The sequence below is a fragment of the Acanthochromis polyacanthus genome, chromosome 12 (genome assembly GCF_021347895.1).
Source record: "Acanthochromis polyacanthus isolate Apoly-LR-REF ecotype Palm Island chromosome 12, KAUST_Apoly_ChrSc, whole genome shotgun sequence".
Lineage (NCBI taxonomy): Eukaryota > Metazoa > Chordata > Actinopteri > Pomacentridae > Acanthochromis > Acanthochromis polyacanthus.
The window spans coordinates 18,592,171-18,605,470 of NC_067124.1; the positions used below are offsets into that span (position 1 = coordinate 18,592,171).

At 40.7% G+C, this 13,300-nt stretch overlaps 3 protein-coding genes across 7 annotated transcripts; 2 read left to right on the top strand and 1 right to left on the bottom strand.

The window, feature by feature from the left end:
• Window positions 1–234: 234 nt before the first annotated feature.
• On the bottom strand, window positions 235–4,164 carry si:ch73-54f23.4 (zinc-binding protein A33). 3 transcript variants are annotated; one of them, XM_051956407.1, is made up of 7 exons: window positions 3,350–4,164; window positions 3,038–3,112; window positions 2,670–2,765; window positions 2,257–2,490; window positions 1,705–1,727; window positions 1,403–1,518; window positions 235–1,321 (listed from the first exon to the last, which is right to left on the bottom strand). In XM_051956407.1, the coding sequence occupies exons 2-7, from the start codon at window positions 3,101–3,103 to the stop codon at window positions 768–770; spliced, it is 1,089 nt and encodes a 362-aa protein (XP_051812367.1). In that variant the 5' UTR covers window positions 3,104–3,112; window positions 3,350–4,164; the 3' UTR covers window positions 235–767. The 3 variants fall into 3 exon arrangements, 2 of the variants coding, with proteins under 2 accessions (XP_051812367.1, XP_051812366.1); XM_051956406.1 differs by having other exon boundaries at window positions 3,038–4,164; XR_007945363.1 differs by lacking the exon at window positions 1,705–1,727 and having other exon boundaries at window positions 3,038–4,164.
• A 117-nt stretch (window positions 4,165–4,281) lies between these two features.
• On the top strand, window positions 4,282–8,110 carry ino80e (INO80 complex subunit E). Of its 2 annotated transcripts, XM_022222913.2 has the most exons (8): window positions 4,282–4,390; window positions 4,694–4,776; window positions 4,866–4,936; window positions 5,014–5,066; window positions 5,166–5,256; window positions 6,268–6,367; window positions 6,696–6,794; window positions 7,324–8,110. In XM_022222913.2, the coding sequence occupies exons 1-8, from the start codon at window positions 4,363–4,365 to the stop codon at window positions 7,525–7,527; spliced, it is 729 nt and encodes a 242-aa protein (XP_022078605.1). In that variant the 5' UTR covers window positions 4,282–4,362; the 3' UTR covers window positions 7,528–8,110. The 2 variants fall into 2 exon arrangements, with proteins under 2 accessions (XP_022078605.1, XP_022078600.1); XM_022222908.2 differs by lacking the exon at window positions 6,696–6,794 and having other exon boundaries at window positions 4,283–4,390.
• A 1,074-nt stretch (window positions 8,111–9,184) lies between these two features.
• LOC110972529 (uncharacterized) lies at window positions 9,185–13,018 on the top strand. Of its 2 annotated transcripts, none has more exons than XM_022222904.2 (3): window positions 9,185–9,830; window positions 10,572–11,444; window positions 12,152–13,018. In XM_022222904.2, exons 1-3 carry the CDS (start codon window positions 9,516–9,518, stop codon window positions 12,665–12,667), a joined length of 1,704 nt encoding a protein of 567 aa, XP_022078596.1. In that variant the 5' UTR covers window positions 9,185–9,515; the 3' UTR covers window positions 12,668–13,018. The 2 variants fall into 2 exon arrangements, with proteins under 2 accessions (XP_022078596.1, XP_022078603.1); XM_022222911.2 differs by having other exon boundaries at window positions 9,198–9,830; window positions 10,572–11,147.
• Window positions 13,019–13,300: the final 282 nt, after the last annotated feature.

The following is a 13,300-nucleotide window of genomic DNA, read 5'->3' on the forward strand; positions in this document are numbered from 1 at the left end:
GGACATGTCATAACGGAGTAGGCAAAACAGGGACACTTATAAACAGGCCAGTGGTAATCTCATAATGCTGTTTACACCTGCTATGGAAGCGCCAAGATGGCTACAAATCAGAATATTCTCTATGCTTTATGATTATCCTTTACTCATCCCAGTTCACACATTTGTGATGCCTAACCTCAAAAGCCTTAAGTAAAATCATAGTGAAATCAGATATATAACAAGAAAACAAATAAATTGTGGTTACAGTAACAGCCATGTATTTTTATTCCAAAAACTGAATGTGAAGTTTTCTATTTATAGCACTCCTTCATCAAATAGTCAATACATAATATAATTAAGGATACAGTGATAATTAATTTCATTATTGATTCATCTGTTGATTATTTTCTTGATAAAAAAAAGGTTTGGTCTGTAAAATTCAAGCAAAATCGTGTAAAATCCAAAGTGACAACTTCAGACGCCTTGTTTTGTCAGACTCAAATATCTTTGGGTTCAAAACCCGTTTATTTTCACACAAGAAGATTAGAAGAAGAGAAGATAAAACAAACAGCGATCTAATTGGGAGCTGAAACCTCACATTTTTAGCATTGTTGCTTGAAAAATAAAACAAGCAATAAACTGATAATCAGAATCCTTGCACATTATTTTTTCTTTTGACTAATTAATCCATTAATTTATTGAATTGTTTCAGCTTTAAAAGAATAATATTGACTGTTTGTATTGGAAATCATTTACCATTAGTGTTAAAAGCTGGAGACAACAGATTCTTATAGTGATGGGTTAAAGACAGTAACTGGCGCGATGTTGTTTCCATCATCTGTGTCACATGGGTTAAAGAATGGAAACAGAGGAACCACCACAGTTCCCATAGAAAAGGTGTAGATTGGTGCCATGGTGACAGCATTATAGAAAGTCACCTCTTCCTTTTCACAGTCTAAGAACACGCCAATACGGACAAGACGGAGGGACACGTTGACTTTGGTAGGCTGTGGGTCAGTGCAGGCTTGGACAGATCCACCCTTTAAGGCCAAGGTCCAGAGGCCGCTAGAGGTGCCAGTAGCAGCCATCTGCCCTCTTGGAACATTTTCTTGTGCCACACCCAACCTCCATGCCGTCTTGTTGCCGACCTCCACCTCCCAGTAATGTCGGCCTGATGTGAAGCACTGATGGCCAAATACACAGTAGTAATAGTTGAACCGTCGTGGGTTGGCTTGGCAATCTTCTGTGTCTTTATCCTCATCAAACCAAACGGAATCACAGGACTGGGACAGAGACAGATTAGGGTGGGCGGTTTCAGGGTCAAAGGTTACTGATGTAATATCTACAGACAGAAACAGGATGAGGACAGTGAGTTTTGCTGTTGCTTTGCATGTGTTGAATCAACTGAGACAGATGAACGTACTTGGGTAAAGGCAGCTTTTCATGTGCTTCCATATCCTGTACTGGATGGGCCCCACAAACTGACCTGAGCGGACCTCTGTATCCACCTCCGCTGGAAGAACAAAGCTGACATGAGACCTGCTTGGACAGAGCGGGAAAGACGAAAGACTGAATGATGGATGGCACCATGTCAATCTGCCCTACACAGGTTTATGGTGATAGATTGCTGTCAAGCACAAGATTAATGAGTTGGCTGTAATGGTGGAGACAGCATAAAAATATATATTTATTAGTTTGATCAAACCACACAGTGAGAAAACCTGCCTTTTTGTGAGATCTTGAATTTCCTGCAACAAGAAAATAAAGTTTAGAATTTGGTTGTAATTAGGTCAAATTATAGATATTATAGATATTTATCTGACTGCCTCTTGTCCTGTCACTTTTAAGTGAGTCATTGATTTTGATTTACAAATCCAGACAAGTCAACTGTTCAGTCAATCAGTGACATTAACTCATCAAATGAGTGCCAATAATGTGCTGCAAAACAGTCAAAAGTTACAATGCAGTTCTGCAACTAAATCCCTTTGATGTAAGCTGTAAAGTTACATGACTTGATCACATAATTTGATCACAATCAAACAGGACAGACAGCTATAGACAGTTGTTTTCACAAGCTGTAAGGTGAGTTTGCCAAATGCCCAGGGCACAGTGACCCTGAATGCGCCCACATGTTGCTGCTCCTCACTCTCACATTAGGTCAGCGTAAGTCTAAATTTACTTCTCCCCATTACCACATCACAGCTTTGTATAGTTACAGTTCATGTAAGCCAAACATCAGTTACAATCACATGGAACATCTGCATGTTTATGTCTTACTTTGAGCAGCTTAGGACTGTCCTCCTCAGCCAATTTGCTGTTGAGGACTGAGATTGCATTCTGAAGGTCTTTCCCTTGCTCTGCTATTTTCTTCTCTCTCTGCTTCAGCTGCTTCAGTTGTTTTTGCCTCTCCCGACTCAGCCGCTCCAAGTCCTTACACTCCTCCTCTTCCAGGAAGCGGTGAAGGTTCTGAAACTCAGCTCTGATTTCCCGTTCCAGTTCATCAAACCGGCCCTAAGACATAAATGGCAAAAAGTTTTGTGTGACATTATGACAGTGTAGGTCATACTTATCAAAACTGGCATCAAAAAAAATTATGCACATATACTCATTACTTCGAATTAAACTGTTATCATTGTGTGGGAAGAGTGTATTTTTGAAAAAGAAAAGAATTAATAATGCAACAACAGTACCTCTACTTCCACTGATTCTATGTACGTCTCTCTCTCTGCATCTTTGCACTCATCTACCTCATGCTTGATTCTTTTAATAGCCTGTACAAGCTTTTCCTGTAAAACACACACACACACACACACACACACACACACACACACACACACACACACACACACACACACACACACACACACACACACACACACACACACACACACAGAGAGAGAGAGAGAGAGAGAGATAGAGAGAAAACTGAGGAACAGGGAACAGAAATGTTAGTGGTTTAATATCCTGCAGACTGAATTTGTTTTCCCATGAAATATGAACTGTCAGCTGTTCTAAATACAGAAGCAGGTGAAAACCATGAAGTATGAAGCAAGCTTACCTTGTGATCACAGAGAAGGCTTTTATTGCAGTTGTTGTTGGTGTCTTTAGTGTGGTTTTGGTACATTCCAGTTTTCTGCATACAGGACAAGACAGAAAGAAAACAATCTCTGACAAACAAAAATGAAAGTGTTGGACAAGAAGGAGTGAGGAGAGACAAAGTGAAGGACATAAAACACATAAATGCGGGTAAGAAGAGGCAGCCAGTAAAAGAAAAATGCACATGATGGCACGATAAAAACAACAGATCAGACGAATAGAGCAAAAATGACATACATCCAAGCAGGAAACTGGCAAGAGAAAACGTACTGACAGGCACAGAACACTAGCCACAGCCTGACGTGAGAATATATGGATCCATTAAAAGTGGGGGAGGAAAAGAGGGGTGGGAATGAGGCAGATGACTGGAGCTGCCTGGAGGGCTTGCTGGCTGCCTGGATGGTTGGCAACAGCGATTTATGGCAGCAGACATAGAAGAGTCTATTTCTGTCTGCCAGTGTCTTTGGAAACAACGGGTGAGGCAGCCAGTCGGTCAGATATTGTCTTTCATATCTGCAGTTGTTTTGCCTGGAAGGGAGCATGTTTATTTTTTGCAACGTAGCTATGTGGGGGATGGGGTGATGGGATCCAGTTCTGCAAATATACAGTGATTTCTTTAGAAGTCACATTAAAATGATGCTGTTATGCCAGTATCCACGCCTTCAGACTGTCTGTAAAGGGGGATTCTGTCTACAATTACAGTCAGCATTTTTTTGCCTTTCTAAGAGGCAGTATCAGCATCCTACTGCCCCACCACAAGTCTCTCATATTTAATCTCCTCTTATCTAAACTTTTTATGTTCCGACCCCACCCCCAGCCCTTTCAAGTCCACACATAGGGAGGCCTGGATATGGGGCTATGTGCAGTGAAGCAGCATCTTTGCAAATGGCCTTCATCTATAATTAATGCTGCTGGGTCCTGGCAAGTGACTGTGCTGAGCTAGGATTGAGCAGCAAAGTCATTGCAATACAGTATACGGCAGGTAGAGGGAGCATTAACAAGAGGATTCATTTTAAACGCACGTATGAAGCTTGCAAAGCTCTTCAAATCAAAGTAGCTGTAAGCCATTGTTGGCAATCTGTGAATTATCTCCTTGTTTTTATTGAATTACTTACCTAGTACCGACCTAATTACATACATGTTTGCTTTCGTTGATGTGACAAAGTTCTGTATATTAATGTATTTTGGTGTTCGACACAATTTAAAGCATTACCCTGAATAACAATAACAACAGAAAATACCCACAACACAGCGCATGAATATGACGTCACTAAAGTAAGCAATAGCATGTCTCAGAGGCAGACTCAAGCAAGAGGTACTGCTGCTTCTTCGGGGATAAAATTTAGCGTTTGAATGCGTCAAAGTCATATCTTATTCTTTAAAATAAGTGCTTGTGTATGGTTTCAGCTGTTCTGCACACCCACAGCTCTGTGTCTTTAGCAAGTTAGCTATATAAGCTTCCGTGTTAGCTAGCATAGCAACCAGCTCACTGTAGCCTGAGGAGGCAATCCTCGGGACATTATCGTGTTTTGCATACCCGAAATTATGTTCTGTAGAGGCATATAACTACAACTTTTAACAGACAGGAGATATCATGGTTTCATTATTTGTTTTTCAGAGATGAACGGTCAAGCCGACGTCGAAGTTGACTACAAACGGAAATACAAAAACCTCAAACGAAAGTTGAAATTTCTTGTTTATGTGAGTGCTTTCATTTTGAGCATTAACGTGTTTGTACTGTACAAATTCTCCCGTCGTTGCGCTGATTTTCTCTGTGTTTCTTTTAACAGGAACAGGAATGCTTTCAGGAGGAGCTGAGAAGGGCACAGAGGAAACTTCTTAAGGTTTCCAGGGACAAAAGGTGAGATTGTGTTTTCAGTAAATGTGCATAAATGTTAATGTTAGTGTGGTAAATAATGCCATTCACTTGTTTTCTAGCTTTCTTTTGGACAGACTGCTACAGTATGAGAGAGTAGATGAAGACTCCTCAGGTAGTTATGGAGCATTATGTCATTATAAATGAAAGCTGTTGTTGTTCTGCATGTAGTAATAAGGGTGCCCTCATCAACGTTTCCTGTCTTGTGCTCCAGATTCAGATGCAACAGTTTCTTCAGAAAACAGCGAAGGGGAAGCACCCAGGGAGAGGGAAAGAGAACGAGATGGAGCAAAGAAGTTTGTTGGGTATTTATGAATGTTTTACTAAACCAGCTGGCCTTGATCAAGACTCTATCTTGAGTAGTCTGTGACTTTTTTGAGTAAATCAGCAGTTAAGGTGTGAAGGCATCCACTGGTTTAACCTTCATGGACTATTAAAAGTTGCCTGTATATACACAAATATTAAATTTCTTGATAAATTAGACTTCTCTTTTCCCTCAACGTGGTCAGAAAGAATGTTGTATTTAAAATAATCTTGGTTCACTGAATGGAAGCTAAATATATGATGTGATTCCAAGCATTAAAAGGCATCTACTCAGTATTGGGTTGTTTGAAACAGCGTAGTGTGGAATGAAGACCAAAATTAGAAAAAGATCAATTTTAAAAGTTAATGTAGCATAGATTTATGTTTATACCTATGTTTGAAGGAACCATAGTTTACTGACAAAGTGTGTTTTCTGTCTTTTTCATTACAATTCTGTGTTGTTTTTTTCCTTAATTTGTTGTAAAACATCACATGTGACGCATTGGTGTAAATATTTAAAAATGTATCAATTCAAATTACAGCCAAACCTCGGTTATTCCCAGACATACATGCCCTCTGTTTGTACTGTTTGGACCCATCTCACTAATTTATAAGGTCAAGTCAATAGCAGCTTTAGCTACACACTCAGATATCCTTTGCTTGTTCAATCACATTTTAAGGAATGCCACTTCAGTGTCAAATAAAGGGCTACGACACGTCAACAAAGCTCCAGTTTCAAACGGCCAGCGATTCTGATGTTGATGAAGTAAACTGAGGAGATGGTACACCGTTAATTGCTACGTTTCAGCTGCAGATCTAGTTGACAGCTGGTTGTTTAGTTCAAAATGTTGTGCACAGAATAATCCCTTATTATGTTATATAAATATGGTTGTATACAGTGTGCATCCAGAAACCTATCGAACTTAAGAAGATAATCTGGACACTAAAGGGTAAAATACTTTGTGCTTTATTGTTGTTACACTCAGCAACTTCTCTTAATTTCTCATGAACAGGCGAAAGAATAGTCCAGGCGCATTCCTTCATTCAGCTCCTCATCTCTCCCTGCTGTCCCGTCCTCTGCAGTCTACTGGCTCTGGACCCTACCTCAACACCGTGAGTTCTTAGCTCCTTTTTTTTCTGTCTTACTGTGACCAGCAACAATAACTTTGCTGCTATATTCATCCTCTCATCAGCAAACATAATCCCTGTTTTAATTTGGCAATGTTAGATTTTTTTGAATCCCGTTTTTCATAAGTCTGTTTTATCTCTTCTTTTATTTTATGTTTGAGATTTCTAATGGCTTCACTGTCTTTGTATTGTTCATTCTTCTGTATATGTTTTTTTTGTTTTTGTGTGTCTGTCTTTTCAACTGCCTATGGCTGTGTGCATGCGTGTTTGTGTGGCCATTTGGCAATTTGGGGCCTGCGTCTGTGTTGGGCAGATGCCCTTCCCGCCAGAATATTTGGCCCCCCCAGCTGAACGAATGAAGAAAGACAGAAAAACAAAGACGCCTAAAAACAAGAAAGAGACTACGGGGAAGGTGAGAGAGGGAAAATAAGATGTTCAGAGATGTTTAAACACATGCACTGCTTAACTCTCAGAATCTATATAAAAATGCAACATTTATTGCTGATGGCAGAGTAGGCCATTTGCAGTTGATTATATATTTGTCCCAGCATACATTGATAAGTAGAAGACAGTAAAACGTGTCTGCTTTAATATTCCCCTTCTGAAAACTCTGTATTGGGTGGGTTAACACAGTTGTAAATTTCAAAGTAACAGCTAATCTGATCAGTGTTTTTCAGATTTTTACTTAATGTAAACTCTTATAATGACATTTAAGGATGTTACTGTTCTTCAGCGGTCCCTCAAACCATTTTAAATGTGGCATAACACTGAAGTGCACTTCTGATTAGTATGTCCATAAGTCCATATACATGCTGCATGCTTTGTCCTGGTTTACAATTTGCATCTGTGATGTAGCCGTCCATCCATACTCCCTGTTCTTTCATCATATCGCCACGCTTCGCTGTGTCATTCCAAACATCTTTGCTTCATTTTGGTTTTAGGTTGTTCCCATGGCAGCTAATTACCCATCAGCCCCTGCGGCTCCTCCAACAGCTGGCGGCCACTTCAGCTGGGTTCCCAGACAGATGCTTAGTGGAGATGCAGCTGAGGAGGAGGGTGAGAGTGATGGAGACAGCGAAAGAGGGGATGAAGACAGAGGGGAGGGAGATGAGGCTGAGCTTGTCATTGACATTCCTAATGAGTGAACCTGAGCGTGTGTTTAGATGTGTTTAGGCGGGCCATAGAGGCGTACATATGCACATCATGGTGAAAGACAGAACTGTACCGAACGTGTCTCTATGTTGAGCAGACGAAGCTCCCCCCTGTGGACTGAAGCTTAACTGCAGTATCATTGTACAAACAATCTCATCAGAGGCGTGTTGTAAAATATTTTGATAATAAATTAATCTGTGATAAGGCACAGTTGGCAAGCTTCTGCAAAAGTGCTAATTATTTTTGTCTGTACAGCTTAAATCAAAGTATGAGCACAACTAGGTGTGTAATTCATCGAGAGATTATAATGTTTTATCGTGTTTAGCTGCTCTCAGACTATAAGTTGTACAAGTTCTCTAGTACAATAAAATTGTTTAACTGTGATACAGATGTTTGGAATCTGCAGATGTTAAGTGTTGTTTACTTGTTACAGACAGCTTTGACACTTGGCTCAGATCGTTCTGCTTTGCACAACAGTAGAAATGACTGCTTACATTATTCTGGGACTAATGTATTTCATTATTAGTTTTTTTTTTCACCTGTCAAACAGTGCCAGATTAAAATATTTTCATTTGATCCTGTTAATGGTTTTTATTTAAGTGAAATATTGTGTTTCATTGACAGATGCCACAGAGACGATTTTCCTTAAAAAGCTGGTTATGGCTGTTGTGTATTCAGCTAGAAATATTTGTCATTGCACCATTGTTTACAGAACTGTGAAAGTGTTAAACTTATCTTAGAGTATGCCTTTATACTCCACCTAGATCGTCACACCCTAAAACTCTCATTCCACAGCTACACTCTGTCACTGAAGTATGCTGCAGTTTGTGAATCCTTTCTATTGCACTGCTTTTTGTTTAGTTAAATGCTCAGCACACAAAGTATGATAAAAAAAAAAAAACCTGTATAAGCTTCATGCCTGTGTGGGTTACTGCGTCTGAGTTTCCTTGCTTGCTTGACCTTTTTACAAAGGAAAGCTCTTGACAGAAGCCCAGAGCTACATTGGTTCATGTTTACCATAAATCTTAAGCAACACTGAAGGCAGCCTGGCAGGATTTCACCTCTTCTTGATGTCAAAAAGGAATATTCTCCTTTTCACTGTTACACAAGCTCACAATGGGGTTATGAAATTAAATGCCAAATGCTGCTTTTGTCATAATTTTGAGAAGAACAGTCAGTATCAACATCATGTCTCAACAGGCATGTTTTAAAAATATTTAGCAAGCTGAAGTGCAACTTGAAAGCCATGAAAAGGGAGTGTTTTGTCAAGGAAATGAAATTTCAAGAGTTGTTGATTTGTAGGTGAAAAAATGACCTGTGACTAATGATGTGAGGATGAAGCTTTAATAAGGATTACATTTACAGCTCAGTTTGTGGCATTTAACTGAAGTTCTGCTTGATTTGAAAGCAGTCCAAAGCAACTGTGATACAGAGACAATATGTTCGGGAATGTACTTTAGCAGTAATAGTGGTTGACAAGAGTTTGTCAATCAAGTAACTTTGTACAGCTACCATTTTTTTTGGAATGTGGACTTACAGGTAATTAGCAACTTTTAATGGGTGTGTACCTGGTTTGTGTATAATAGCACTGGGAGTTAAGGTGTTACCACAGAGAGTATCAGAGGGAGGGGTGAAGTGGAGGTAAAGCCAGAGGGAGAGTCATAATGGGTGGAACTGACAGAGGGGGTGAGGCTGTCAGGGAGAGGGAAACGAAGGAGTAAGCAAGATTGTGCTTGCAAACACAGATTCACTCAGAGTGCAGCTGACACCAGAAGACAGACATGGTTGCAGACTAACTGGAAGACGAAACAAGGAACGACTGAGAAAGACAAGTCATCAGCAGCCAGCCTTGGCCACCTTTTCTTTTCCATCTATATACGGAAACCACTGGATAATTTATAAGCGCCTCCTCTCACTCTGAGTGTGTTGGGGGAGAAACAAGAGAGGGGTGGGAGGGGGATTTGCTGAGCTCACCGCCACCATGCTGAGTCCTGCTACTGTCAGTGCAGCTGCTGCAGCTGTCTGGCTGCTAGCAATGCTGGGCCCAGGCCTGTCTCTTCCAGCTGAGGACAACTCAGAGCCAGATTTCAGCCTCTGCAGCGACTGCTTCTACAGACAGAAGCCTCCTCAGGGAGCCTCTGCGGGGTCACTGCTGCGCCCAGTGTGCCACAGACTGTCTGGAGGACAGGCGTTTGCCACTCTGTCCAGACCGGCCTGTGACATAGCTGTCTACTCTGCCTTCCATCTCAGCCATGGATGGGCAGAGGGGGAGGGAGAGGAGGGGGAAGAGCTTGTGGTAAGGACATATCTATCACATTGTTTGTAATAGTGGAGTGAATTAACAGAGCATTGATGTATTGGTATGCAAAAACAGAAAGCATGCAGTGGAAAGTGACTAAGAACACTGACTGTAGTACAATTTTGAAGTAATCAAGTGTTTCAGTGGTGTGTTTCCTGGCTAGTATTTACATTTCAGAGGGAACAAATGTACTTTTTACTCCACTATATTTAACTGATAGTGATAGTAACCCTTTTTTTTTCAGAATTCAATTTTTCATTTAAAACATATGTGCATAGAGTGCCTATTAAAAGTATTCACCCCGTTAGAAAATGTCCCCTATTATTGCTTTTCTACCTTCTAGTCTGTTTGGGCCATTAGATGACTATGAACTGTAAGCATTTTAATGACAGGTCATTTCATCTGTAAATTTTTCAGATCTTACAATTAAATATAAGTTCAAAGGGGTACAATTGTCCAAGATTGCACTACAAAGCAAAAAAGAATTTGCAAAATCGGAGGTATAAGTATAAGTTTTAAATGCATTCCCAATTGGTTATTTTTAAAGAAGCTACTTTTACCTGCCTGTAACTTCACATAATTATCACACACTATTAGTACACAATGGCAGAAAACCAGACATATGTGTTGAAATGTATTGATTCACTTGTAATAACACTGATTGAATTAATTTCTCTATACTTTCACAGTTTCATGTACTGATACTTAAACAGTTGGTTTTGATTATTTTTCTGCCAGACAGAGAAAGAAGAAGACTTTATTAAAGTCCCAAGTCTTCTCAGAAGAGGCGGGGATCCGTCTCACCCTGTCTCGCCCACAGACATCCCTCTCCAACACTGGGACTCAACAGTCACAACACTGGTCCAGTCAAGCATCGCTCCCCAGTGCACCACTTTAGGGGGTCGTCTGTTCATCCTGACAGGAGCTGGAGGCTTCGGGGCGGCTGAGGATGGAAACAAAGAGTGTCAGATGAACCCACTGTGGTTTGCAGTGTGCTGCTCCGTCCCAGAGGGGAAGGGTAATTTTATTGTGGGGTTAATCAGTGAGACAGGGAAGGGGGAGAGGCAAGTGAGTGTGAAGGAATTGGAGGAGATGCTAGGAGTGACAGAGCTGTTTTCTGAAGGCTGTGGAGGAGGTGAAGAGGAGACTGTTGGAATCAAAGTGGAGCTTCACAGTGAGGGGCTTCCAGAAAAAACAGACACTGATGCTACTGCTGAAGAGATCGGTGATACAAGTCTGGATTCAGACACGACTGGCGAAGATGCAAATCCAGACCTTAAGGAACACAGAGAGGCATCAGTAACTCAAGAGCAGGTGGGGGCTGGTGAGGATGCCCAGTCAGAGAAAATTGAAGTTGCTGATGGCGCAAGAGAAACTTCAGCAGATGCAGTAACTTCTGAGAGCAGCAGTAGCAAACACCATGATGTGACACATTCAGAAGTGGTCAGGTCAGAGTCTTCCGAGTCCTCAGCTGACTATGAATCTGTTGATGAACAAGAGACGGACACAAACTCTACCAGCACTTTATTCTACATCTTCTCCACCACTCTGTCCATCCTCAAAGCTCCGCTGCACCCTGTGGTCTCTACAGTCACAGAGTTACCTGGGCAGGTGATACAGCAGAATGAACAACTTAACCCCAGTTTTACTGTATTTAACTGGGAAACAGTTCACCAGACATGTAGTAGTACACTTGGAGATTCATTGATAAAAACAGATGCAGCAAAGGCTCAGAAGTTATGCATTTTAACTACCAGAGTTACACAATTAACAATTAACGTAAGACACAATTTTTTTATTGGATCACCCTGCCACTCCCTGGTTTGTAACACAGGCTTTTGTCCCCTGATCCAAACCCTGATAAATTAATTTGAGTTATTCCGTCAGATTTCAAACATCCTCATTCCAGAAGTACATTCAACAGCTATTTTCATGGACCACTGCTCCTCATTATTTTAAAAAGAACTTCTTATTTCAGATTGGTGGAATTCCATTTTAATTTGACCAAGCAATCACTGATAATTTGATACCTGAAATACAAATTACAGTATAAACAAAAATAACAAGAAAACTAATTTTCAAATATAACGAGAAAACATAGTTAAAGAAATATAATAAAAGACATGTTCAGGTTTAGAGTATTCAAGAAATATTCTTAGTTTCGTCTGCTCCTCCCATAGACTGGAATAAAGTGTCCAGTAGGTGATGGTAGCTTTAGCTTCATTGCATTGCTTTATATCTTTCTGCTATTTTATAATTTCATTATATGTACTTTTTTAAAACCCCACTTAAAAACTTTTTTCCTCATCTTGATTCAGGTGACCTACGTCCTTCAGAAAGACCTTGGAGTTCTTTCCGCCTTGCCTGGAGAGACCTTCACCTTGCTCCACCTCTTGACCTCTGACTTCGTGTCATGGATGGGATCAGCATCAGATATGCTCCTATATATTGGAGAGACAGGCTTCTCCAATGTTTACAGCTGTGCCTCCTCCATGTTGGAGGCCCTGCTGAGCACCTGCCACACTGGAGTCACTGGCGTGGGCACCCTGGCTGGAGACACAGTGGGGATTTTTGGTGATGCGTTGGATAATGCTTGGTGGGTGACCAAATTCTTTGGGGGCCGACTGTGGGAGCAGAGTGAAGGCTATGTAGGAACAGTGGTGTCAGAGATGGGGGGTCAAGCGCAAGCTGTAGGTGGAGGGTTGGGGAGGCTGGTATGGAGGAGTGGAAATGGAGTGGGCAATGTATTAAGGATGGGGGTTGGTGTGATAATGGGAATGATTGATATGGTCAATGGTGCACTAAGAGAAGGCTTTGGGCAGGAGTCAGAATGAAAGGTGAAAACACCAGATAATGCATTAATAAACTTTTTTTCTCCTGTTTTGGCTTGTAATTTCTCCAGCAAATGGGAGTGTGACTTAAGAAAAAAATACCAAGGATATAATTTGCCGTGCCTTAGTTCTTCTAGAAGGACTGTCAGGTCTTTATCTGTCAAATGCAGCAAATTTCAAATGTTGTACACTGTAGGTCTTACACTTCAATATGAACGCTCGCTGCCCAACGAATCTGAGAGCTGACCGAACTGACACACTGTGCTTTTGGATGTAATTACTTAAGACTATCATGTGTGAAAACTACTGCATCTGTACATTTGAATTAAAGAGAATTTTGGCTTGCCATTGTAACATGTGCCGTCCAGTTCAATTTCTTTTTCATCGATATGCTTTTCTGTTTCTCTAGTCTAGAGGAATGTAACTGAGAACATCTGACTTTAAACTTCCAGTTGACAGCATTTCAGAGGTGTGATTTTTTTTCACTCCTCTACAGTAATTTAATGACCACTGTCATCTTTACTTTGTTGATGCTGGTTTTATACCAGCAGTTTATAGAATTCCATGTACTATTACAGAATAAACTTAACAATGTAGTCGAAATTAGCTTCAGTTCAAATAACTACACTAAAGTGC

Bases quoted from the DNA above. Each gene is read 5' to 3' on its own strand.
- si:ch73-54f23.4 (XM_051956406.1), bottom strand. From the start codon at position 3,310: ATGTCATTTTTGCTCTATTCGTCTGATCTGTTGTTTTTATCGTGCCAT. The intron at 2,766-3,037 runs GTAAGCTTGCTT...TGTGTTTTACAG, and splicing joins GCCTTCTCTGTGATCACAAG to GAAAAGCTTGTACAGGCTAT. The intron at 2,491-2,669 runs GTACTGTTGTTG...TTTATGTCTTAG, and splicing joins TAGAATCAGTGGAAGTAGAG to GGCCGGTTTGATGAACTGGA.
- ino80e (XM_022222913.2), top strand. From the start codon at position 4,363: ATGTCTCAGAGGCAGACTCAAGCAAGAG. The intron at 4,777-4,865 runs GTGAGTGCTTTC...TTCTTTTAACAG, and splicing joins AGTTGAAATTTCTTGTTTAT to GAACAGGAATGCTTTCAGGA. The intron at 6,795-7,323 runs GTGAGAGAGGGA...TTTTGGTTTTAG, and splicing joins AGAAAGAGACTACGGGGAAG to GTTGTTCCCATGGCAGCTAA.
- LOC110972529 (XM_022222904.2), top strand. From the start codon at position 9,516: ATGCTGAGTCCTGCTACTGTCAGTGCAGCTGCTGCAGCTGTCTGGCTG. The intron at 9,831-10,571 runs GTAAGGACATAT...TTTTTCTGCCAG, and splicing joins AGGAGGGGGAAGAGCTTGTG to ACAGAGAAAGAAGAAGACTT. The intron at 11,445-12,151 runs GTGATACAGCAG...ATCTTGATTCAG, and splicing joins TCACAGAGTTACCTGGGCAG to GTGACCTACGTCCTTCAGAA.